We start from the raw sequence: 25,544 nt of genomic DNA on the forward strand, positions 1-25,544 counted from the left end.
TCACGTAAAAATCTCTTGGGGATTTGATCAGGCAAGCTACGCTCACACTGAAAATGAAATTTTGCAATCTAATTTCCTCTCCTTGAAGAAGTTATAGCCCAACCTGAATGCAGCTGGACAGCGTCGTATTCTGAAACCTGCGTAAACGAATTGAAATAGCAGAAATTGGGAGATATTGTTTAAAATTAAGTGCTGGAAATTTAAAAACTGCAGTGTTATCTCATAACATCCAAAATCAAGCTTTAACAAAATAAAACTTATATTGACAGATGTGAAAGTTGTGTTTACTCGGAATAAATTGATTCAGAGTGACCATTGCTTTTGGTACAAGAAAAAAATGACAATGCAAACAATCATTAAATGTTGACTGAACATTCAGTACGCAAAAGGCCACGTTATAACAGTCGTCGGTGTTTGCAATAAAATAGTAATTTTGCAAAAAACAGTCCTAGCGACCACACAAAAGCAAAGCTGTCAACTTAACGCCGTTTGAGAATAGATATAGTTTTTTGAGTTACATAACTTTTTAAAAGTTTTAAAAGGTTGCAGCAATGCTACATAATTGATGAGTTGAGTGCTTGCAGTTGTAGACCTTCCACAGTTGTGATCAGTTTCGTTTTATTTCTGACCATCATAGGCCTTGCAATAGTCAAGCATGAGAAAAAAATAGGTACGAGAAAATGAGAAAACATGAGAAAAAAATAGCGACAATACGTGAAAGAACGTGCTCGTGAGCAAAAAAGAGATTGAGTAAAATGAACATGATTGCAATTCGTAACACTTTCAGAAATATTTACATAGTTTCGAAAATATTCAAATCTCCGCTCTCGAAAAAAAAATGCATGTTTAGAAAACTACATAATAGTGAAAAGTATTCATTTAGTTGTTACATTGGTGACCGAGGTGCGTTATCATGACGGTTGATGTCGCAAACTAGCGTGTCTATCAGTAGTGGTTATGTAGTTACTACCACTAAGCCAGGCAACTTGTAATAGCGTTTATATTAATGACTACTAAGTATTTGTATCAGTAAATGAATTTTGAGTTCGTGTCCACATCATCTTCAAGAAAAGTAAGTTTTTAAAAAGCAGCTGATGGCTTTGCTTATCAGTTGCAGTGCATGACGATAAAAATGTTACATAGCATTTCACCAGATAAACTATCCTAGACAGCAAAGTCGGTCATTTTTACATTGATTCAACGTCTGCAGAGGTTGAATCAATGTAAAAATGATGAATTTTGCTGTCTGGGATAAAATAGATAAATCTTCAACATAAGCTATATTTGTAGCACGTATTCTTCCGTAAGGATGTTTTATTCTCTGCATTATCAAGTCTTCAGCTAGCAAACTGGCGTCTGTTATTTCTTTCAGTATGTAAGTCGTGCGCCCAACCTACTATCCAAAACATGATAGAATCTCACCCCTTCTTCTGCAATTTCCATCTACTTTTGGCAATTTGAGATATTTTGGTTTGTCGTAGAGACATGCTCAGCATGGTTTTATGTATCATTATTTTCTGGTTGAATTATGTTTTGTTTAACGCGGTTTTAGTCCCATATGTCAGACATAATACAAGACTACATGAGCTTCTATTGTAGTTCAATAGCCTGCAATTGTCAATAAATGCATAAGTTACAATGGAGCTTACACTCAATAATAAGGGTTCAATTTATGCTTAGTCTTTGTAATCTTTTGCAAATTGCAAGATTTCTTCCATTGTACGACAATATTCAAAGCTAGCACTGGCCGGGAGACAGTTGAGATTAATGGTTGCAGGTTGGATCGCACAGATTGACACCGAGCATGGTGCCAAAAGAAGCAATAAAATTGATCATTTGTTATACAATATCAACATTGAAGACGTAAGGCTTGACGTGTGAATTCACAACACACAATGCCTCTACTGTGCGTATCACAGATAGAAGCTTTGCTTAGTTGTCTGGAGCAAGGAAATTGTTGGACCAAGTTTGTTTCATAAATACAATACTCGTGAATGAAATTGCAATTAGCCTGCGATATTTTACTTTGTACACCTTAAAAACAAATTTATATTTCTTCATAAAAAGGAAACGCCTACTTGTGAAATCGACAATAATGTATAGCTGTACACTTACGAAAAAAGATAATTGTGAGTAAAAAGCAACTGCAAGTTTTCATAACGTCACAAATTACTTTCTGTGATGCCATGAGGAAGTATCGTTGGTAAAAAAGTTAAAGCAATTTAACAGGTTTACGATCTTAATTACACGAATTTTGAAAAACAGAAAAAAGTAGTTAGGCAATAGAAAGTTCATGCAACCGTGAAAAGTAGCATTTTTAAACGAAGACTGATAAATGAAAAACCTGTAGCCAATTAGGCTGATCTTGATACATCTTTAATCTAATTATATTGTTGTTAGTATTTTCTAACATCAGTAACCCCGCTTATTAAGTCCACTTCGGCACAAGGCGATTTTATGTTTGTTACGCAGGTGGGCCTATAATAAGCGGGCGACGATTCTCTGCATTTCCTAAACATTCAGTAATTCCGGACCAGACCAAGTTAGGCTTGAAGGATGTGGGCCTATGAACTGTGGGCTTAATAAGCGGAGACTATGTTGTATCAACAAAATCAAATTGGGCCTTTCGAAAAACGATGTGAGATCAGCAATTACCTCGACAGAACAAGTGTGTTTTCACAAATTAAAAACTTAGCCTATCAAACACTCAATCTGAAATATCGTAAAATAAACAAACTTTTTCATGAGTTGATTCAGAATACTGTATATTCGTTTCGGGAAGAGGCTCCGGGCAGAGGCGCCGGAACGATTTTTGACTGGGGGGGCAACATTACAAAAAAAGGGCACTTTTGTTTACTAAAAGGCCAATTTTTTTTCAAGTTTTAAGATAAGATATAGCGATAATGCTAATCTATCAGCTCACTATCTAGGCTATTGAGTAATGATAGCCTACAAGCGTCCGGTATACAAAGAAGGGCATCATGCCATGTTATAATGATGTAACCTACTGTTAAGCCTTAAAGCAGCCTGCGGCCATGGCCGCTAAGTAGTGCTTGAATGACCGCCGGTGCTACCTCTTCAATCGGCCAAGTTTGGCCGCCGGTCTCTTCTAGCCAATTATTATTTAATTTCGCAATAGAATGATCGTGGATTAACTGTCGAAAATATGTAGTATCAAAGAGTGACGCAAAATTAGGTCAGCGCGTCATAATCGCCACTGTTGCATTGTGCGGGAATATTTGTTATTGATGGAATATATCCATCTGCGATCACCAGCGCTGTAAGTCTTGTTTGTAATTCCCGGCGTTTATTTTAACAAAGTCTTAATCCGAAGTGCTAATTTACATCGGCTGGCAATATTGTCATTTTTACGTCGATTCGATGTTGTAGGACATTGAATCGTTGTTAAAAAGGAGAACTAGGTTAGTTGACATCCAAGGGGAAAAATTTTTTGATCATAAGTTATTTTGCAAAAGTTATGCTTCTTATAGTAATATCCTTCACATCATTGAAATACTTATTTTATTACCTTGCCGTCATCGTCAACAGATGTCGAACGTTGTTTTTCGTTGCTAAAAAGAATTCTAGGGGAGTGGCGAACTCGTTTAAAATCAGGCACATTGGAGACACTTGTGCGAGTGTAGTTAGGTGGTCCCTCACTACTGGATTACAATCCCGAAAAAGCAGTTACTGCGTGGTGCAACGATTCTATTGTAGGACGTCGCCCAGGCCCAGACTTCAACAACGCTAAGTGATCATTTTAGCATTGTTGCAAGTTTAATTTTATTTACTTGTGCTATCGTTATTTTTATTTTGTATTTTGGCCTCCAAGCACGCAGATTTGGCCGCCGAGAAGGAGCTCCCAGTAGGCCACGATGGCTGCCGAAAAAAAAACAAGTTTTAAGGCCTGTACTGTGTTGCAGTTGCAAAATTTTGTGCCGTAAATATTATCTTGAGGCAAAAACGAAAGATTATAAATAGGCTAAAAGCAAACAGCAGAAATTGTTATATTGCAAAATGTGCAGTAGCTTACATGACTTTAAAAGGGCACCATTGCCCCCCTGCCCCTCCATCTGCAGAAAAATTGAGGGCAGGGGGGCATCCGCCCCCCCTGCCCCCCGCTTCCGGCGCCCCTGGCTCCGGGCCATTTTTATCCACATGTTGCAGGACACGTCACACTACGACATCGTTGAAACTCGGTGAAAGATTGGGGGTTTCCCTTCTAAAATCGAGATGGCACACTTTGACGTACATCTAAGTCTAGTGCAACAGTTTCCATAGATCATTAAGAAATATAACTCGAAACGTTGGAGCAAGTGCTGCCACAAATCTAAATCATTAGCATTCCTTATAAAGTTCAAGCTGGCTATTCAGAAAGAAACACTTGCCAAGGTTTTGTTGAGAGCTGTTGTGGACTTAGATGGAACTGTGATGATCGAATCATGGTTTGCATTCTTGTAGCTTGTAATTAAGAAAATTTGAGCAATCTTCCTTTACCACGCAATGAACTAAAAGGGAAGCAAGAATTTTTCTGTTTACTTTTTGCAACAATTTTTCGTCGCGTGCGATTGCCAGAGTCACATGACCATAGCGTGCAAGTGGAAGGTCAGGTGAAAGGTACGTGGCTTTAGTTTTTTGGGTGTGTAAGTAGATTTGTTAAAGTTCTAGCAAAACAGAACCGAAAAAAAGTAACCGGGCCAAAATAATCATGTTAATTTCTGACGTTGCAGCAGCAGACCTGATATATTTCGTGTTTGCTTTTTGTCAGAGGTAATTAAATTACAGTAGATTGACGTGTTTTTTTGCTTAGATTTATTGCATTTAATTTCCACTTGAGCTACTGTAACTACTTTCTAGTTATTTTTACGCAGCAACAATAGCGCACCCAGAAAAAAATTTAGGGGGGGACTAATTTAGAAATGTGGGCCAAGTGATTTGCGACGATAGTGACAGTAAGCCAATGCCCATCCCTTTAATTAATATAAGCACTCATGGCCCATAACCCACCGGTTGGCGATACATCAGGATTCGTTCTCACAATCAGATTAGAAGTTGGCCTAGTGAACCCCATGCTATTAGAACCATCAGCATCCTCATCTCTACGTGACACGTCCACTCTTGCAATCTCCTAAAAATTTCGACTTTTTTGTCATGTATGACAAAATAGAATTAGCTTTCCGTTTGCCAACACAAGTAAGTGCGAAAACAACAACTAGCACGAAAACAGTTTGAAACAAAACTCTAATTTTGTAAACACTAAATTTGATGCGGACATTTTTCCTACTTACAAAACATTCAGAATTAGTTCGTATTTTCAATTAAAGTCCCAGACGCCTTCGTCTCTCTGCTCAAATGTCGTATTGCCTACAGTTTTACATGACCGTGTGATTTGGCATTGACGTATGGTACATCGGTATGTCCACCAGACATTTGACCATGAGAGTACGGGAGCATCTGAACTTTAGAGAGTTAAAGAAAAGTGCCACCAAAGACCATATCATGAAGTATTCTTTTTGCACAGATCAAAAATTCTCTGCAGACTCATTTAAAATTCTACGCAAAGGCAAATCCCAATTTGACACCAAAATTTAGGAAGCACTGTTAACGCTACAACCCAAATTTAAACAAACAATTATTTGCTGGAGGCGCGTCCATTCTCCTCAACATTTGCTTGATGTATCACGTTCCCTGTGGTGCAAATTTGTTTGTAGGTATTTATGTAGGCTAGTTGCCTTTTCGTAATGTAAATTTATCTTCAAGAAGTTGAAATTTATTGCATTTTTTAATTATTATTTGTAAATATGTAAAATATATTGTTATAATGCTCAGCCCTGTTGTATTGTTGTGTCTTATTCATATCTAAGCTGTAAGCAAAAGGTATAAATGAGGAGCATACAAAAACGTCATTTTTTGTGGCGGGTTTCGGGGGGCTTGAGCCCCTTTAGCCCCATGCTGGGTGCGCTACTGCGCAGCAACATGCAGCTACTTTCTCGAAATAGAAAAATTCAAAAACGCATTCGATATTCACACATTGTCATGTGTCGGGGTTTTCATGATGATGTGAATGTCATGCTACTCGGTGTAATTCGCATAAGAGAACAACTTTTTTCTGTTTTACAAAGCGAGCAATGGTGTCAGCAAAGCTTCAGAAATTAAAAAAAAGTAAATCCACGAGAAAAGAGAAACGCAGACTTTGGTCAGCCGTATTTTATTTTACGAAACCAAATTAGCAGTGCTACTTGCCATTACAAGGATGCAAATGACTTATTTGAATAATTTTTGACCGGCTGTTAGGGAGGAGATGCATTAGAAACTAACAGGATGGCACAGTGTCTTCCATTGAGTTTTAGTTAAATGCTCACTGTTATAATTTTTGCAGCGTAAAAAGAATAAAGTAACACGTAGAATGGGATTAACAATAATTTTAAGTGCTGACTGCTAACATCCAGTGATCTAAATTTGTGTTCTCATTCTAGTAAACTGTGTTTAAAAAGTTGATTTGTAGAAACTAAAAAGTGGATTTGCAAAGATATCAATACAGAAACCTGCCGAAGCTTGTAATCTATTTATGACCTTTATCGGAAATCAGCATTTCAGATGGTGGATTTATCGACGTAATTATGTTACCATACTTCATGTCACCAACAACATGCTCAAGAAGTCGGCAAGTCAATTGTTGATACCATCTATATTCCGAGAGAAGATTCCCAAGATTCCTGCCTTTCGTCTGAAACTTCCAAAAATCTTACAAGACATTTTATTGAAAAGAAGGACTTCAGTTTTTATTTATTTATTACTTACAGCTTACTTCGCTTTGACAGCGAATGGGGTTTCGTTAAATCGACACAAGATGGGAGGAGACGCAATGTCATCTAAATCAGTTCAAGATGAGATGTCTTCTAAATTGATGACATCGTTCTGCAGAAATTGCCCTAACATTGAACAATTCATGTCAATGCTGGAGACTTTCAAAGAAAATTATATGTCTCATTTCTCAAAATTGCGTTTCAACAGACTCTGTCGGACACATGGCCTAAATTATTTCAAATGTAACTTACTTTACCAACGAATGAAGCAAATCGAAATACCTGAGCTAGATAAGACTGAAGAACTTAGTGCCAACAATAACATTTTAACTAAACAAGTATTTGATCACGATGTCACGGCAACACCGACTCCGCTTCATGGTCTTCCCCAGAGTATGAGTGTCTTATCCCGGCGAAAACGGCTTGCAAAGGGGGATCGTAGACTTGTCTATATGTACTGCCGGACTTCGTTTGTCATGGAGATACAAAATAACGGTGAAGTTGTTGGAAGCCGCAGAAAGACTCCAAATGGTAAGTTGCTGTTGATTATTATGCAGAGCAGTAAAATTTTGCAATGTTAATGTTAGCACTCCTGACGCAGAAATAAATGACAATTTTTTGTCCATGGACAGCGTTGGAAACATTTTTGTTTTATCATATTTTAATCAAATTAACAGAAAGAGGCATAGATCTTACAACGAGATATTTTTGTTAATTCCAATAAGAGTTACAATATTATTTTACTTAGGAAACGTGGTAAACTACATGATTGATTGCTTTAGCTTTAACTCTTTTTTTAAAGTTTCTTTTCCGCGGCTTTAAGCTTTCATAAACTCAGAAAATTAGCCTACCAATTAGGTAATTATGATATGCTAATTGATAAACTACTATTTTCGGGTTGGTCAAAACGGATTACCGCAGGTATGGCACGAGACTGGGGTAGGCTATATGGTAAAATATTTTCAACATCCAATCCCGACAATTTTTTGAACATATTCAAACAAAAACAGTAGTCTACACTTTAATGGTTTGAAGGATACTTGTATAAAAAAAAAAAACGATTATAAAAAGACCATTGCACAATCGTACTGCAAATTCCATTGTTTTTTTACGACTACCCTTCGTTTGACTTTGCCGATGTGTTGCGTCATACGTGACGTTGGCTTTCGGAGTTACTCGGGTACGCACGGGAATTTTCAAATTAGCTTCCCTTGATGGATCAAATCTATGTAATCGTTTAACGCATTAACTTGTTAATAATTATTTTTTTTCTAAATAGGTCTCTGTGTGTTTACCAAGTGTGTGAATTTATTGTGAGCGCTTGACCTCTTGTTATTTATTCATAACCTTAGGAGATCATTGCAAAAAAAATCGCAAAACTAAACTTTTTTACGTTATCAGACGTTGAATCAATGTAAAAAGTGGAAATGTTGTCAGCTGGGGTTTTGCATACGTACAGTACTTATTTCGCCATCTGCATCAGGACGCAGGCTACCATTACGCACTTAGAGAGTGGTTACCTAATCTATAAACGATTACACAGTTCAATTTCATATTTTGGAAACTAGACTAAGTCGCTTGGATGATGTTTTGCTAAAATAAAGCAATGATGTTCTGATGTTTTTCACAAACTGCGTAACAAGGCCAGTCTTTCAGTAATAAAACCAGACTTAAGGTGTTTTGTATAGTTGTGGGGTGTGTTGGCAATCAAGATCAAAACAGAATGTCGTCTTCAAATCAGTTCTTATTGTTTACTTATCTACTTTGAAAAAGATAAATTTCATGCCAACATTTCAACTATCATTTATTTTTAATTTCATTTCAAAGTTTTCAAATAAAATTTACGACGTAAAATTGCTAGCAGCTGTGCAGGTCAAATTTCGTTGAACATCCAAATTCGATATTCATTTCAAGCAATGTAGACCTACCATCTAACCTAATGCAAAATTTCAAGGGGAAAACTTCATGAGAAGATTACTTTACTTTGCTTTTATTTGATAGAATTTTATATAGTTCTTTTTAATGTAAATCGATAAAGTTTAATATGATTATACACTACATTATATCATTGGAAAAGCACCTTAACATCTCAAATGCAACTACAGCACATTAGTCTGTTACGACTTCATCGTTGAGTGGTAGTGAGCTATTGATTGTTTGCATTGAAAATCCTTCAAAATCATTTATCTGTTGTGTTAAAATGACGTATGTCAAAAAGCGTCATGAGAACGTGATTGAAAACGCGCTAAAAAGCGTCGTCAAAAATGTTCTACAGACCTGGAACTCCGTATTTCGTCGTGGGAATAGGACAAGGTGATAACAAATTGACAACAATATTTCTTTCGCACGAGCGGGTGGGCCACACCTGGTTTTAAAAGATTAGACTTTGTAGTCTATTTTCAAAGTATTTTCAAAACTCATTACCATCACTGAATGCTCAGTAGATCTTTACTCAACTTGAATAAGGGTAGTTATCTTTGAACTGCCTTGAATTCGTTCGCACGAAACTGCACTTCGGCATGCGATGAGTTTTGGAAAGGCCTACCAAGAAAACAAAATGTATCATACCTTGCAGTATTTACGTAACCTTAAAAGTGGCACTTTGATTTGTACATAGAAGACAAACGATACTGAATCGTAAATTATGTTAGCCATATCTACATTACTGCAATTACATTGCTAGTTCAACATTTTGCAGATACCACTGCTCCCTTCCCAAACAGTAAAAGTCCCTGTTTTCACATGGTTTCAACATCCCTTGGCGTAGAAACGATGTGAAAATAGAACATTTTGCTGACTTGATAACTGAAAATGTTGAGAATGCACAAAATGTATTCTTGCATTAAAACACTTTCATGTATTATTGAGGAGCTTTCGTTTAGCTTCAATAATAATCACTCATCTGCCCAACTTAGAAACATCTTAGTGTTGTGGATGTAATGCAGTCTTACAATAATTTCTACTTTCTCCTTCATCAAAATAGTCTTTGGTTTTATTCATTTACAGCAAATAGTTTTTATCGCAACACGTATTCGTTTGGTTCGCGTTTAAGTTGAAGAAGTGGTGAGGATTTTCAGAAAAAATAACTGGCTGATTATTGTGTTGTTAATATTTACATCCTCGTAAAAATACTTTAATGTTCAAGGCAATATTGCAACAATGCAGTAAATTACTAAAGCAAAAAATAGTAAAAACAAGTGTGGGAAATAATAACATATGTGAAACATTAATCAATAAGACGTGCCAACTTGCAAAATGGGATAGCTAGCACATGTGACGGCGATCTCTACCCACGTCTTACGAATGATCCTTTTGAAACTATCCTCTATAAATTTAACGCTGGTAGCCACCCAGTTGTCCACCCCATTACAGTGTAATAAAAGTCTTACAATTCAGTCGGTGCTGGTGACAATTTTCTCGGCAGCAATCGCGGCAGTGTATGATTCAGAGGCGCGAGACTTAAGCCCTCTGGAAATTACAAATTAGACTTAATGAAGAGCTTGGCATTTCTGCACCGAAAGTTCGCGACATCGCTCTTGGTTCGCCATTTAACCATCACTGCAATAAACCAGAACGGAAACCGTATGTTGTGCAGTCGCATATTATGGAAAGTGATATTGTTATGGCATTGCCGTCACACAGCTAGCCTACATGCGGAACCGTTTTGGCCAATCAGAAGCTAAGTATGATCCATAAAATGTGTATTGCTTTTGTGTTCTCTTTAACGCGTGACATAATGTCTTTAAAAACCAATGAATGTGCGTATCGACAGAATATTTGCCGAGATGTTTGGTTGAACCAGTTGAAGAAAAAACTGTACGAACGCCAATAAACGGCAAACGATGTTTTATGATCCAAAATAAATATTTGCGAAAAAGCGGTAGCCTAACAGAACCGGTCCAAGTTAGGCTCAATAAAAGTAAATTAACTTTCAGAGGGTAATCCTACTTCTTCAAATAGCGACATAAAGCGCGACTTTTTAATTGGTTTGATTTGAGAATTCCAGAAAACGGTCGGTCGTGTTTGCCTTGCTTCAAAAACTGCTTGTCATAACACACGACTGCGACTTTATTGTTAAGCTTGTCGCGACTTTGCACTGGCGACAAGGGACAATGATGAAACAAATTTAATTGAATTATATAAAGCACTTATCAGTCACCTTGCGTTAATCGTCATTGTTACGTACATACCCAGCTCGACGTCTCCAGTTTAAAAACAAATTTCAACCATTTGCATTGATCTTTTTAGAAATGTAATTGAACTGCACAAGTATAAGACTACTCATGATCCGTAGTGTTGACAAGGGTGTTCATGGGGTAGGCTACGAGCCCGGCATTATTTTATGGGTCCGTAACCTATCCAAGGGGGCCGGAAGTTTAAAAGAACCACATCGTATTCGTTGGATATCGTGCGTTTTTCTCAAAAATATCATGATTAAAGGCCCTAGGATTTTATTAGTACCGGGCCCGAATTGTCCTCCCAATGGCCCTGCTCATGATCACTTGGGCCACTGTATTTAAAGAAAATTTTCCACTGCCCGGCGTATAGGCTACGTATGGCGTTGAGAGTTTTTAGTCCCTAAAAAGTAGCCACATTTTGGGAAAAAAACGCGTTAAGATGATGTATAGGTTTACCTATAAGTAGAATAAGCCGATATAATTTTTGCTGTAGTTTTGATTGATTTATATTTACGGAGTATGTGAGTGTGTGACATTCCAAACTTTGTTGTCCTTGGAGAAGAACGTTAGATCACTTGTAAATGATTACCAAATTGAAGTCATTTCACTTTGTATTGTTTCAATGTATTCAAATATTGCATAAATGCATAAAAGCGACCTTCATTGTCTTGATTTCCTTGAGAAGAAAGTTTTGCGTAGTTAGCTACGTAAACTTTTATGATGTTTGGGAAAATGTTATCCTCTGAATAAGCTTGAACTTTCATGAACCAAATCAGTTTGTTTTAGTTAAGCGTCTACACTTGTATTGCAGCGAGCCAAATGGTACTTTTTACATTGATTCAACGTCTGCAGAGGTTAAATCAATGTAAAAAGTACCAATTTGACTCGCTAGAATGAAATTTGCTAAATGATATTGTGGTATGTTTGTTGGAGGTGTTGTGCAACCTTGGAAACCAAAAGCTTTTTTTTCTTTAGAACTTGTCACGAAACCAAACTGGTGTTGGCGATTTATCTGCAAGCCAAACTCTGTATCTAAACAAATTAACATTTTTGAGTTCAAACGTTGATACTGTGAACAAGCAGTAGCATGTTTATGCTTCCATCTAATGTCTGCCTTTGTAGACACTATGCAGAGAATTTCCCCCAAGACCGACGATGCACGCGATTACTAATCATTTCGGCGTTAAGTAGCGCTAGTCCTGGGATAGTTTTGCAACTGGGATAGTCTTGCCCAAAAATCTTTGTTGTTCAAGGTTTCTTTCTTCAAATAGATTAAGAGGATAAAACGTTGTTTAGCGGACCTCGAAGTGCTTCAAAAGTTACTCGTCAAGAAATGTTATCAAGCTATTGTGGATAAGTTGTCACAAAAAAACTTTGTTTCAATTGTAAACACAACTGATATGCGTTGACCGCTAACCCTTTTTCACATGGTGTATTTGATCTATTACTTTGGGGCTTAGTTGTATTGAGATACTATTCATCACTGCACTGATAGCTTATCATTAAACAAAAGTTTACGACTTTGAACAAATTTAGGTGAAATTCAATTCAAAAATTTTTGTCACAATTATACGATTACAGAAATCCATTTGTTTGTGAGAAAACTTAACCTACTGCATACCGAAAGTTTAAAAAAGTTTATCGGTTTCCGTTCGTTATTTTCTTTTACTTGCATTTTTAAAGTTGTACTTTTTTTAATTCATCAGGGTAAAAAGGTCGTCTTCGTTGTTGCATTGCACCACTTACCTGAAACAGGGTGTGTCAAAAGACTAACTATTAAAAGCTTTAAAATTAGCTAATAGCGTTTACAACTTTGTTTTCATGCCTTTGTAGAGAAGATTCAGCAACTCATAATTTAGCATAGATGCAGCTTTGTTAAGACTGTGCCAGCTTTTTCCGAAAACATCACCAACGTCTTTAATAAAATACAAAAATGCTGCTATAGTGTTTTGATTCCTTGTTTAGGTTGTAACAATTCTGAATTTGAATGAACCTAGGTAATTTTCAACAGATTTGAAGTGTTAAATAATTAACAATTCAAGGTCCAACATCCGGTTAATTGATTGAGAGTTTTCACCCTGGATCGTGTCGTTTCGAAGCAAAAGAAACTTCGTCTCGCAACGAAACGATCCAGGGTGAAAACTCTCAATCTGAAAACTCTTAATTTTGTTTTGAAGTAAATTCTCGGCGAAATGTTTTGTTTCGACCAAAATGTTATTTCAATTAGGTGAATAACCTTCAAAACCACAGGAAACATCTTTATCACCGCTGCTGTGCAACGTGGATTCCCCAAACTACCAGTTGAATATCTCATAAGCGACTAAACATCGAACAATTCATCAATGCGGCTGTGTCTGTGGCAAAACAATTAAAGGCACGCCTGAAGGTGGACACGAAGATTGGCTTGCTTGCCTTCCCGTCCACTTAATCTAAATCTTCAACCTCCTGGTGTAAGCCAGGATACAACAACAAAAATTCATCAATTTGTGCATGCTTTGGATACGGTACTTTAAGTACTTTTTTGCCATGCTTGTGACAGCTTACTGGTGAAAATAACGCCATTTCTTTTCTTTGTTTCAGCAATTCTTGAAATTCAGTCGGTGAGACCTGGGGGTATCGTTCGGTTCTTCAGTCCGTATACTGGCTATTATCTTGCTATGAATGAAAAAGGAAGATTATATGGAACAGTAAGCCAAATTTACTTGTTCTTTGTCGCTGCTACAGTATCATAGTCAAATGTTTCCAGCGGCAGCATTCAAGCTAAATGATTTTGACAAAATTCTTTCGAAAAAATGTTGTATTTTTGCAAAAATAAGCTATCAAAAGTTGTAATTATACGTAAAACACCTTTAGTTTTAATAATAAATTTTACAAAACACATGCTATTCAGCATAGGCCTATGCATGTGCGTCTGCCAATTATGCAAGTAGTCTCGGTTTGGTGGCAACGACGTTTTTAAAACTCAGCCAGCAACAATGCTCCTTTTACATAGATCTAACATCTAAAGATGTTGAATTAATGTAAAAACGGCCAATACCCGATTTTTATTGCAAGATCATTGTTTCAAAGCAAGTTGAATTCAATGTGCAGCTAGCCTTATTGTGGTACATTTAGGCTACTGTATCAAAACCAAAATTTTTCTATGTCTTCGATAGCACACCAGAAACTACATGACAACAAAACGTGTTTTAGCAATAGCCCTATCCCAAATAATAATCATAGACAGTCTTTTAAGTGATCGTTGAAAAATTTGAAGCACATGGCCTGAAATAGATGATAAGCTACATTTGATTTTAGGACATGCAAGCAAAGCTAAAAAAGGTTTGAGAAAAACATCTTGCAACAGTTGTTTATGGTCACATGACAAATATCAGAAATCCATTAATTTTGATTGACGGAGGAAATGCGTTTTGCACTCTGCACATACATAGCGATTAGCAAGGATACAAATTCAAAAGGGATTCGCTAAAGACTATGTAAAAAAAAACAGGCTACTGCTACTGACATATTGCTACCTATGTCAAAAGCATAGTCTTACGCTAAAATACTCCTTATGTGACAAGGCTGGCCAATCATACTGACGAATTGCTTCCAAACACTTGATAATTTGCCCACAGCCTAATTATTGAATTCTATTCTAAACAAAAAATTTTGAGTAAATTTAGTTTTTTTCTTCTTTTTTTTAGAAAAATTATTCCTCTAACTGTGAATTTGTGGAACGACTGGAAGAAAACATGTACAGCACGTATTTCTCAAATTCACTACCAAACGAGAGAAGGAGAAAAAGAAAAAAGAGACGAGGAGGAAGAAGAACTCGGAGTGTGAAAAAACCTTGGTACGTGGCCATCGGAAGGTCTGGACAGGCTCGAAAAGCAACAAGAATAAAATCTCCAGCAAGCACTGCAGCTCAATTTCTTCCGCGACCCCTCTGGTGAAAAGAACCTGTTGAATCGACCTCGAATATTTTTGAAAATTTGCGCAACAGAATTAAAGAAGTACGAGAAAGAGTTCAACTTGTAAACACATGCAATGAAGGTATCGATGATTGAACTCGGAAAAGTCAGGAATTGAAGCGCTTCTTTTCGCTGAGCAAGCATGACAGTAGTATGAAGTTTCAGCTTCAAGGCAATATTGTAAGCCACAACATAGTTTCTTTGTGGTTATTTCTGCGTCACCTGCATTTAGTTCATATCGTTGTGTAGCAATTAATGTAAGTTTCAGAAATTAATTGTTTACACCCAGTCGCCTATAGCCTATAATAGCTATAGGTAGCCTATAGGCTATACCTTAGGGTGTTTCATTTTTTCACCATTTTTGAAATTCAAAATGCCTGGGGTCCCATCTGGTGGTATTTGGGGAAAAAAGTTTACACCCCAAATTTTTTTCAATTATGACGTCATATTGAGGTGGTCCACGAGGTTTGAAATTTTTGGGCCTCAAAATCTCGAAATTTGGGCGTATCTCCGGAACCACACATCATAGATCGACAAAATTAGTATCAAAATGCGCAGAAGGGTCGGTTTCCTATACCTGATGTAGAGAATATTAAGGTCTATCTGCTTGAGAAAAAAAGTTATTTCAAAAAATTTGATTTTCGGTCTATTTTCTCCTGATGAACAGAGATCAGGTGATCAAGATAATAAGTTTTTCTGTATTTTTCCACTCTTGGAAGCTGCTATTGCGTAATAATAGTCCTTGTTCGTTTTGCAAGAGACGAAAGGGTAATAATTGAAGGTAATGCTATTATAATGATGATGATGGCTATTCCTCGTCGAGGATATTATAATGTAACCGTTGAGGAAGAGGTATGTATGCTCACCTGCTTTAGATTTTGATTAAGTGTCATTATGGCATTAAGGCCAAGTATTAGTAAGTCGATGCAAAACTTCAAGGAATCGGAGAAAAATGTGCTTCCCCTTAATTCAGATATAATCATCACTATTTTTACTTGAGGAAGAGAGTACGGTAGCCGAAACTAATCCCAAGTTTTTGAAGAAAATACGGTACTCTATTTCAAAGATTTGAAAGATGAACTGCTGAAAGATGTAGTTGGCATATGGAACAAAACTGGTCTTCCAGTGCTTAGCAAACAGAGAATTGAAGCCAAGTTAAAAGACGTGATAGAGAAGTACAATGCAGCAAGAAAAAAAGAAATGAAACGCAGAGGTAATGAGGTTAATCAAGAATGGTTACAGAACTTGTTCGATATATGTGCATGTAAGTGAAGTGTTCGATCTCCGAAAATCTGGTTGTTTTTCAAAAGAAACTCTCTTGCACCTGTGAACTCGAAAACCGAGTCCAGGAGAAAGAAATCGCTTTCTTGAAAGATCAGCAAAAAGATTGAAAAATGCTTATCAGTGGCGTAGATGTCAACCATGTAGAAAAGGCTTTAGAACGGGAAAATCATAAAAGGAGGTGGGAAACGAGCAGTGAAGTTGAACAACCGAGCACTTCTGGCATACAATCTGCCAAAGCATCGGCATTACTATGTTCGAAACAAAGAAAAAGAAATGAAGCAGTTAGATGTCTACACAGTAGCGAAAGCGACTCTGATGGGGATATGAATTAGGAAGATGATAGGGAATACGAGCCTCTGAAACCAGCTATTGGGGGAAAAGTGTACAAGAAAGTACATTCTTTTTCAATAAATGATAGAAGTTGTTTACTTGCTGATCGTAGGATGACTTCGGTACGCCAACAGTCAGATCTTATGAGGTCGGTTCTTGGAAAAGATCAAATAGCTGCAGCACCTTCGACAGTATACCGCCAACGACAAAAAACAAGAGAAAAATCTCTGATGGAAAGTGAGAACCTTCTCAACTCAGCTTCTGCCATGCAGTTATGTTATGATGGGCGCGTTGTCGATAAAATAGATCGATACGTTTTCTTGGGTCAACTTGTTGATGATAATGGCATGAAGCACGAAAGTGTGCTTGCTGTTAAATATTTTCCCAAAATTGTGTCGGTCACTGCAGCACTGATTTTTGACACCATCATCCAGGAGGCTTGCAGAGTTCACCTATCCCAAGTATATTCAGTCATGGCTGATACGACTGCTCTCAATACAGGAAAAAAGTCCGGAGTCAATACTCGACTGGTCAATTATTATAATGATGAAGTTGGTCATGATATTCATACCCTTAAATGTATGTCCCACATAAACGAAATATATCTTTCCCACGTCATTTCTTTTGTGGACGGCGCCAAGAAGGGACCCGGAGCAATGCAAGATGGGGCTTTGCTTAACCAGATAGCAAGACTAGACAAGCCCAGTACTGAAACCTTAACACCAACTATTACTACGCAATAACAGCTTCCAAGAGTGGAAAAATACAGAAAAACTTATTATCTTGATCACCTGATCTCTGTTCATCAGGAGAAAATAGACCGAAAATCAGATTTTTTGAAATAACTTTTTTTCTCAAGCAGATAGACCTTAATATTCTCTACATCAGGTATAGGAAACCGACCCTTCTGCGCATTTTGATACTAATTTTGTCGATCTATGATGTGTGGTTCCGGAGATACGCCCAAATTTCGAGATTTTGAGGCCCAAAAATTTCAAACCTCGTGGACCACCTCAATATGACGTCATAATTGAAAAAAAATTGGGGTGTAAACTTTTTTCCCCAAATACCACCAGATGGGACCCCAGGCATTTTGAATTTCAAAAGTGGTGAAAAAATGAAACACCCTACTATACCTATAGTATAGGAATCAAATACCTATAGCCTATACTATAGGTAGCCTATAGTTATAGAACCTATAGCAAGGGTTTTCACTTCTCCAAGAGGGTATAAGAAAAAAAAAACACAAACTACATGATAAATTCCCAAAACCTGATATAAAAAAGCTGATGTGACTGAATTTTTCTTAGACACTCGGCAAGGAGGAAATTTGGTTACAAAAATTGAAAACCCCTCTCCCTTGAGTTAATGCTGTTATTTTTGGAATTCATATAACTTAAAACAGTTGGTCACTATTTTTGTGTTGATTGTTCGTTGTCAAGACAACGTTTTATATAATTTTCAATTCTTTTTCATCAGTTTTATCTTAAGTCATCGCTGTAATGTATATTTTATTTGTATGTTAGAGATTTTCGTGTAGTTTATTTTTGTGGTCGATGAACTTCGGCGCATGCAAAGCTAAGTGGGCAATAAGTTAATGTGGAATATCTCATTTCATTACTTACTGACGTTTAACTTTGTATAATTAGTCGATCTGTATTGGGTCATACTAAACTTTGTCTTCTTCATCTGCCTCTTTCTTCAAACCGCAATCAATTGTTTTATTTTAAAAGCAAATACTACTGTTTTAACCTTAATACAACGTTTTCAGACTTTAGCTCTGGCTAGCTGGGGTAATATATTTATGTGACATGCTTTACCTTTTTGTTGAAGTTTTTTCAGCGTATTAAACATAAGCTGACCACATCTTGTTGTGGCAAAAACTAGATGTTGTAACGACAAAAACGGTAGGGAAAGTGCGGGATCCATTAGTAGGCTACAGTAGGCTACGTAGGTCTACATCGTAGAATATAACCGAGCGCATTTAATAGTTGAATTGACCGCGTATGACTGCAATATCACACAATAGTGCTCTGTAGCGCACCCAGCATTGGGCTAAGGGGGGTCAAGCTTCCCCAAACCCGCCACCAAAAATGAAGTTTATGTATGTTTCCCATTTATAAATTTTGCTTACAGGTTAGATATGAATAGGACACAACAATACAACAGGGCTGAGCAGTAGGTAACAATATATTTTACATATTTACAAATAGTTCAGTCGAACGTTTTCGGTTTAACTTAAGCCATCGTCAGGAACCTGAAAATATTTATAAAAATGCAATAAATTTCAACTTCTTGAAGGTAAAATTACATTAGGAAAAGGCAACTAGGCCTACATAAATAACTACAAAAAATTTTGCACCACAGGGAAGGCGACACATCAAGTAATTGTTGAAGGGAATGGACGAGCGTCCAGCAAATTATAGTTTGTTTAAATTTGGGTTGTAGCGTTTTATTAACAGTGCTTTCTAAATTTTGGTGTCAAATTGGGATTTGCCGTAAAATTTTAAATGAGTCTGCAGAGAATTTTTGATCTGAGCAAAAAGAACACTCCATGATATGTTCTTTCATGACAAGTTTTTTTAACTCCCTAAAGTTCATATGCTCCTGTACTCTGCTTCTGTACTCTTGTGCAGTGGCGGCTGGTGGTGTTTGTGAGCAGTGGGGCTGCAAACGACTTCGCGGGGGTCTACGGGATCTCCCACAAAAAAATTTGAAAAATCGCAATAAATGTGGTGCGTTCTGAGCATGTTTTTACCCAAGTTTTGAAAAAATGCATTCACACTCTGTTGAAAAGTTGATGTATTCCTAAGTTTAAAAAAAACTAACAGTATTGCTTTGTAGACAAACTTTACTAGTATTAAGCTTAGTCTTGACTAGCCTAGCCGTTGCATACAAGGTTCAAATAACTTTGAGATGTCCTAGCACTTCCTATGACCTGTTAAATACCCTAACTCTACAGCTAACACTTCTACATTCGTGGCTCATCGCTACTCTGCAAAATAAAAGCTAACTTTAAAAAGTCTGTAAAGTTATTCGGTTAGGTGGGGCTGTGTTCCATGCAGCCTCAACAGATTTAAAAATAGCTGTAAACTACCAAAAGAGGTGGAGCTTCAAGGATAATTTTTAGCCAATCAATCTTGAAATCCAGAATCTCGGGCTGCAAAGTAGTTTGCCCAAAATCGGTGTTGCCAAACGAAACTTTTAATATTTTAATTTTCGATCCACAATTCTTAAGTGAAAAAAGTAACCCAGTCGGACAAACTCAGAGGAAAACATATTTTTTCTCTTCTCTTTGTTTCAAGTGGGGCTGCAGCCCTACAGCCCCGTGGCACGAGCCGCCACTGCTCTCGTGGTCAAATATCTGGTGGACAAACCGATGTAGCCTACGGCACGTCAATGCCGAACCCTACTGACATGTAAAACTTTATACGACATTTAAGCAGAGAGACGAAGGCGTCTGGGACTTTAGTTGAAAATATGAACTAAATTTCAATGTTTTGTAAGTAAAAAAAAACGTCCACATTAAATTTAATGTTCACAAAACTAGTGTTTTGTTTCAAACTGTTTTCGTGCTAGTTGTTGTTTTCGCACTTAGGCTATTGGTGTTGGCAAACGGAAAGCTAATTCTATTTTGTCATACATGACAAAAAAGTCGAAATTTTTAGAAGATTGCTAGAGTGGACGTATAGGAATGAGCAGTGGCGTACGCAGGATTTTCTCAAGGGGGGGTTTTGACGACCGGCGGGCGAAGCCCGACGGCGTTTTCGCTTAAGACAACAGCCAGCGGCGGGGGGTCTGGGGATCCTCCCCCAAAAAAATTTTGAAAAATTACTTTGAATTTCGTGCATTCTGAGAGCATTTTCAACAAAAATGTGGGTATGAACATTCCTGTAAAATGGTGCTGTCAGGTGGCATAGCAAAAGGATAAGATCCAGTCTATAAAACAACATTGTTACAGTGATTGCTTTGACAGAGCAATGCAAAACATATTAAATGCCTTAATCTACGTCGTTAACTACTAAACCATTTTTAAGGGGGGGGGGGGGGGCATGGCCCAATGCCCCCCCCCCCCCTGCGTACGCTACTGGGAATGAGGATGCTAATGGTGCTAGTAGCATGGGGTTCACTACGCCAACTTTTAATCTGATTGAGAGAACGAATCCTGATGTATCAGCAACTGGTGGGTTGTGGGCTGTGAGTGACTTTAAATATTAATCAAAGACAGGGATTTCTAAAGTATAAGGTATCCTGAGGTCCCTGATCAAAGGGATGGACATTGGCCTATTATCACTGTCACTATTGTCGCAAATCACTCGGCCGACATTTCTGAATTAACCCCTATTTTTTGTCTGGGTGCCCTACTGATAATGCTGAACGATCGAGATGAAAGTGTTATTTCAAACTTTACTCCCACAAATCAAGGTTTTTTTTACATCGATAAGACAGGTATTCGTCTACATTCACACGTGGATATCAAATAAAATCGTAGCGCCGCTGCCTAAAAGCAATTCTCAGCAACAAAATGTAAACTATAAAGATATTGCAAAAGAGACTGAGTGACACCTCAGGGATGTCTGGCAAACATGCAAAACTGCCTTCTCAGAGTAAGAGGGTGCTTAAAATAGTAACCTATTATTACCAGGTGTGTCATTATTACCAGCTAAAGTTAACACCAGAAACAATATCTTGAAAAAGCTTACCAACTCAGGGTGGGGCACTAACCCACAAACCCTCAGAATTACCGCATTGGCTTTGTACTACTCCACGGCAGAACGTGCCCTGTTTGAAAAAGGTCCTGTCACTCAACCAAACTGCAACTCTGCACTCAACCATTCTTGTTGCATTATTACTGGATGTCTGAAGGCTACAAATACCAACAAACCTTATCTGCTTGCTGGTATATTGTACCTCCAGGCATTAGAAGAGATAACAGTGAAGCTGAAAAGCTAAAGCAAACATGTGATGAAACACAACCTCTCTATCAACAAACTGCTGCACAGATCCGCTTGACATCAAGAAACAGCTTCCTAACACACGTTTAGTCACTAATTTCAACAACAACAACAAAAAGAAGGTAATTTTTAAGCACTAGAAACAACAATTAAAAAATGATCCATCATACGAAGGTTCCACCACCAGAGTCCCTTCATCCAGGAGCAAATGCACCCTGGGCAAAGTAGAAAACTTTGAATCGACTCCGAACCGGTGTTGACTGTACTAAATCTGTAGGCTTAATGGTAAAGTGGGGCTACAACACTGGTCAATTTACATGTATCTGTCGCACCAAGTACCAAACAGCGGACCATCTAATTCTTGTGTGCCCCCAGCTTACCAACCAGTGGAACTTTTCAATATACAACTCCGTCGCACAAGAATGTGTCGATCTGTGTAGGCTACATCAAGCAATTTTAGAAGACTTGATAGATGGCCAGGTATGTTGTCAGCATAGTATAAATGCGATTCTTGACTTGCTCAAAAGTAAGTTAACGCTTGTTTGTTAAATTAATTCAAACATTTGCAAACAACAAAATTTTAGCGTGGAGAGCCAAGCCTTCATTGGTTCGGGAACAGTGGCCTCGTCTGCAATTGTAATACAGCATTGGTCACAGCGGTAAACCATAATCTCTTCGTGGGAAAATTGTAACATAAAGTTCCCGGATCCGTTTGTCTGCATGTAGTGACCGAAAAAGAAACACTCCTCGAAACGTCTATTCAAAAAGTGTATTCCTGTAAAATTAGCCCGCGGCTATCGAAAATGGGACGCAACACCGTACGCCTCTAAAACTGTCACTACAGAACAGATTACTTGGATAAAAGACGGAGAATTTGTCCAGCTAGCAAGCACCAAATAAACCAGTTAAATGTGCGACCGACTTCCAACAAACAACTTCAAGAATGAATCAGAAAAATTTGTGATAACTCAAAGGCACGTCAGCAGTTAGTGTGACGCAATAATGAAAGACAATTATGAAGTCATTCAAACATTTGTTCCAGAGGCTGATGCAATATTTCATGTTTAAACAGGTTTCAAACTGAAACAAGTTTAAACAGGTTTGACACGATTCTATGAACGATGGTGCAATTTTGGCCAGGGAGTCGAACCGAACCCGAACCGGATTTTTGTAAACCGGTTTTGGTGCGATTTTGTCTGAACCTTAACCGGAACTGAACCGAAAATTTGAGTTAGCTTAAACCCTAACCGAACCCGAACCGGTTGAAAAAAGCGGTTCACTCCAGCATTACGTCATTGTTCGCATTGTGGTAAGTGAAGTTGTACGTAGCATGTTGTTATCTTGGAGGCCACATTGTACGGATGAATTATAGCCTATTCCGTAACACACGATCCACTATCATCGATGCTTTGGAGAGGAATTTTTTGAGGTAAACAACTTCTGTTCTGTGACATCATAGACAATATAGTTTGATTGTAACTTGTGCAACAAACAACAAAGGCAAGTTAATTGAGCAAAGCAGTGTTGAGATCAGTGTTGCCAACCTTGCGGTTTTCACGTCCAATTGGGCTAGTTAGTAGTTGGGCAATAGTAGGCCTAGGCCTAATTTTATCGGACCCGAACCGGAACTTATAAAACCGGTTTTCAGTTTCTTCAAACCTGAACCGGAACTGAACCAAATTTTGAAACAATCTTTGAACCAGAACCGGACCCGAACCGGAAAAATCAAACGGTTCGACTCCCTGATTTTGGCACATTTTCTAGCAACTTCCATGACGTAATATTCAGTAGACTTGAACGGTTTTTATATGACGTTTGATTAGGTGAACAATTGTCTGGAACAAGCATAGGCCTACATGTTGGGAAGCTTTCTTGATAACCGTTGCAATACAAAATATAGCTGTTTCAACGTAGATGGCCTAATACAGTGCTTCTCAACCCCAGGGTCGCGACCCAAAACTGGGTCGCCGTTTCATTTGGCTAGGTCGCTGTAAGATGTGGTGGTAAAAGATAATGTCTCTTGAGTCTTGAGCAAAGTTAAAATTGCCTACCACTACTTTAGTTTTCGTAATTTCTACTATTCAAACCAGGGTTGCCAGATACTCAAGCTATAGTAAGGCCAAATCCATTATAAAATAAGGCCAAAAAAAGGCCAAATTTTTTATTTACTTCTAAGGCTAAATAAACGCTAACAACTTAATTGAAATAATTTTTTGAAAATGCCATTTTACGATTAAATATGACAGATAATAATTTAGCACTGTCAGAGCATAATGACCGGTTCGTTTGCATAATTTGATTAATGAAAAATTACTGTAGTAGCAGATAAACTAGAAACCACTATTACTTCAATTCATGAACAGTGCTATTCGGAACATCTAGCTAAGCAATAAGCATGAATTTGTCTTATTGAGTATATGTACCAGGGATGTCTACAACTACAGGATTGGAAACTATTTTCAGGGCTATATATGACTACAGAAGAATTATTAAAATAAAACACTGTTTGTATCAACTAAAGAATGTATAAAATTCAATAACAATATAAAATATAGCCTTCACTCACATCAAAACTTATTTGCTGGGTTTTTTTTTGGTCATTTATCGGTCATTGACCGATTTTTTAGCAAAATGTCCGAAAAAAATGTAGTCAATTCGGTCAAAATGTCCGAAAAAATATATAGTCAATTGACTATTAATGACCAAAAATGACTAAAAATGATCGAAATAAATAAAAAATGACCGAATTTTTTCAAGTCATTTCGAACAAATGACCGAAAAGTCTCAGCAAAAAAAACCCAGCTTTATTTGATGTATAGAAGTTTAAAACCACGAATCTAAAAAATCAAAAATAAACGAATGCAAAGATTTCCTGTCGTTCTGTAGCATTTTGCGTATTGCAAACCGGATCAGAAGTAAACGTGGAGTGTTCAAAAATCAGTGAAATGTGTTGTCGTAGGCTTTTATAATAAACTTATTCACAGACCAACCCAGTACGAAATCAATACGTTTAAGATGTCATAAGAACTAAAACTAATACTCGGTTTTAAAATTATTTAGCAGCAAACAAAATACGACAAAATTGCACAAATGGAATGCAAACACATCACATTAACAAACAAGGCAAGTGTATACTTTACGGTTTACGGCAGGTGCAACTTAATAAAACCGCCCTGTCCACCGCTAACACATTCTCTACTCTTTACCAATGTCTCTACTCACTAATTAAAATTAAAACGAATATAAGTCAGGCTCTAAGTGATGATAAGTGATACTTTTATATTACAATTGAAATTGAATTTCCTTAAAATAATACTTTCTAAACCGGTCAAAACTTGCAGCCATAAAAAGAGCCAAATAAGGCCAGATTTTCTGGCCTTATTTGCATCAATTTTTGTAGGCCAACTGCAATTTAAAAAGGCCAGTTTTCTGGAATTTGGCCTAAAAAAAGGCCATCTGGCAACCCTGATTCAAACTACGCCGCAGGTTTCACCCGACGAGTTTACCACACGCATTTTGCCGTGAAGTAGTACACAACAGTAGCCTACACACTAGAGTAGACTAACTTGGAAGAAGAATTTTTATTTTGCAAAGCTTTAGAAACAACAACACGAGGTCGAGGCGAAGAAATCTTTGCTTTGGTCGCCTCATTTATGAATGAAGAGGGTTAGAGTGGATAAAATGCTCCAGTATTTGCAGTGATGGAGCTCCAGTTATGCTCGAATCCCGCGAAGGTTTTACTGCTCGTGTGAAAGAAATTAATCTTAATGTAGCCTACTCGTCAGTCACTGTTTCATCAAACCAAAGGAGAGAAATTGTCTTCAACCTGAAGATGAAATGAGATTGGCACTGAGTAAGACAGTTCCAAATTTTGACAAGTTGTTGAAACAATGCAAAGTCAAGGCTCATATTAATTAAATTCGACATTTTGTTGTTATGTTTAATCGTGTTATATGAGTGTGGCTCATTTTTTCATGCTCACAAAACGTTGTGCGAAACGTAGTTTTGGAAATAGGGTCGCCAAATCTTCGCTATTAA

The 25,544-nt window shown here is 37.4% G+C and overlaps 2 protein-coding genes across 2 annotated transcripts; both read left to right on the forward strand.

The window, feature by feature from the left end:
* The first annotated feature begins 6,487 nt into the window (after positions 1 to 6,487).
* LOC145777638 (uncharacterized) lies at positions 6,488 to 15,262 on the forward strand. Its single transcript, XM_082589074.1, has 3 exons — positions 6,488 to 7,337; positions 13,565 to 13,671; positions 14,671 to 15,262. The coding sequence occupies exons 1-3, from the start codon at positions 6,569 to 6,571 to the stop codon at positions 14,917 to 14,919; spliced, it is 1,125 nt and encodes a 374-aa protein (XP_082445200.1). The 5' UTR covers positions 6,488 to 6,568; the 3' UTR covers positions 14,920 to 15,262.
* A 113-nt stretch (positions 15,263 to 15,375) lies between these two features.
* On the forward strand, positions 15,376 to 18,417 carry LOC145777649 (uncharacterized). The gene is made up of 2 exons (XM_082589083.1): positions 15,376 to 15,534; positions 16,700 to 18,417. The coding sequence occupies exon 2, from the start codon at positions 16,782 to 16,784 to the stop codon at positions 17,292 to 17,294; it is 513 nt and encodes a 170-aa protein (XP_082445209.1). The 5' UTR covers positions 15,376 to 15,534; positions 16,700 to 16,781; the 3' UTR covers positions 17,295 to 18,417.
* The last annotated feature ends 7,127 nt before the right edge of the window (positions 18,418 to 25,544 follow it).

This window comes from Aplidium turbinatum, chromosome 1, assembly GCF_918807975.1.
Source record: "Aplidium turbinatum chromosome 1, kaAplTurb1.1, whole genome shotgun sequence".
NCBI lineage: Eukaryota > Metazoa > Chordata > Ascidiacea > Aplousobranchia > Polyclinidae > Aplidium > Aplidium turbinatum.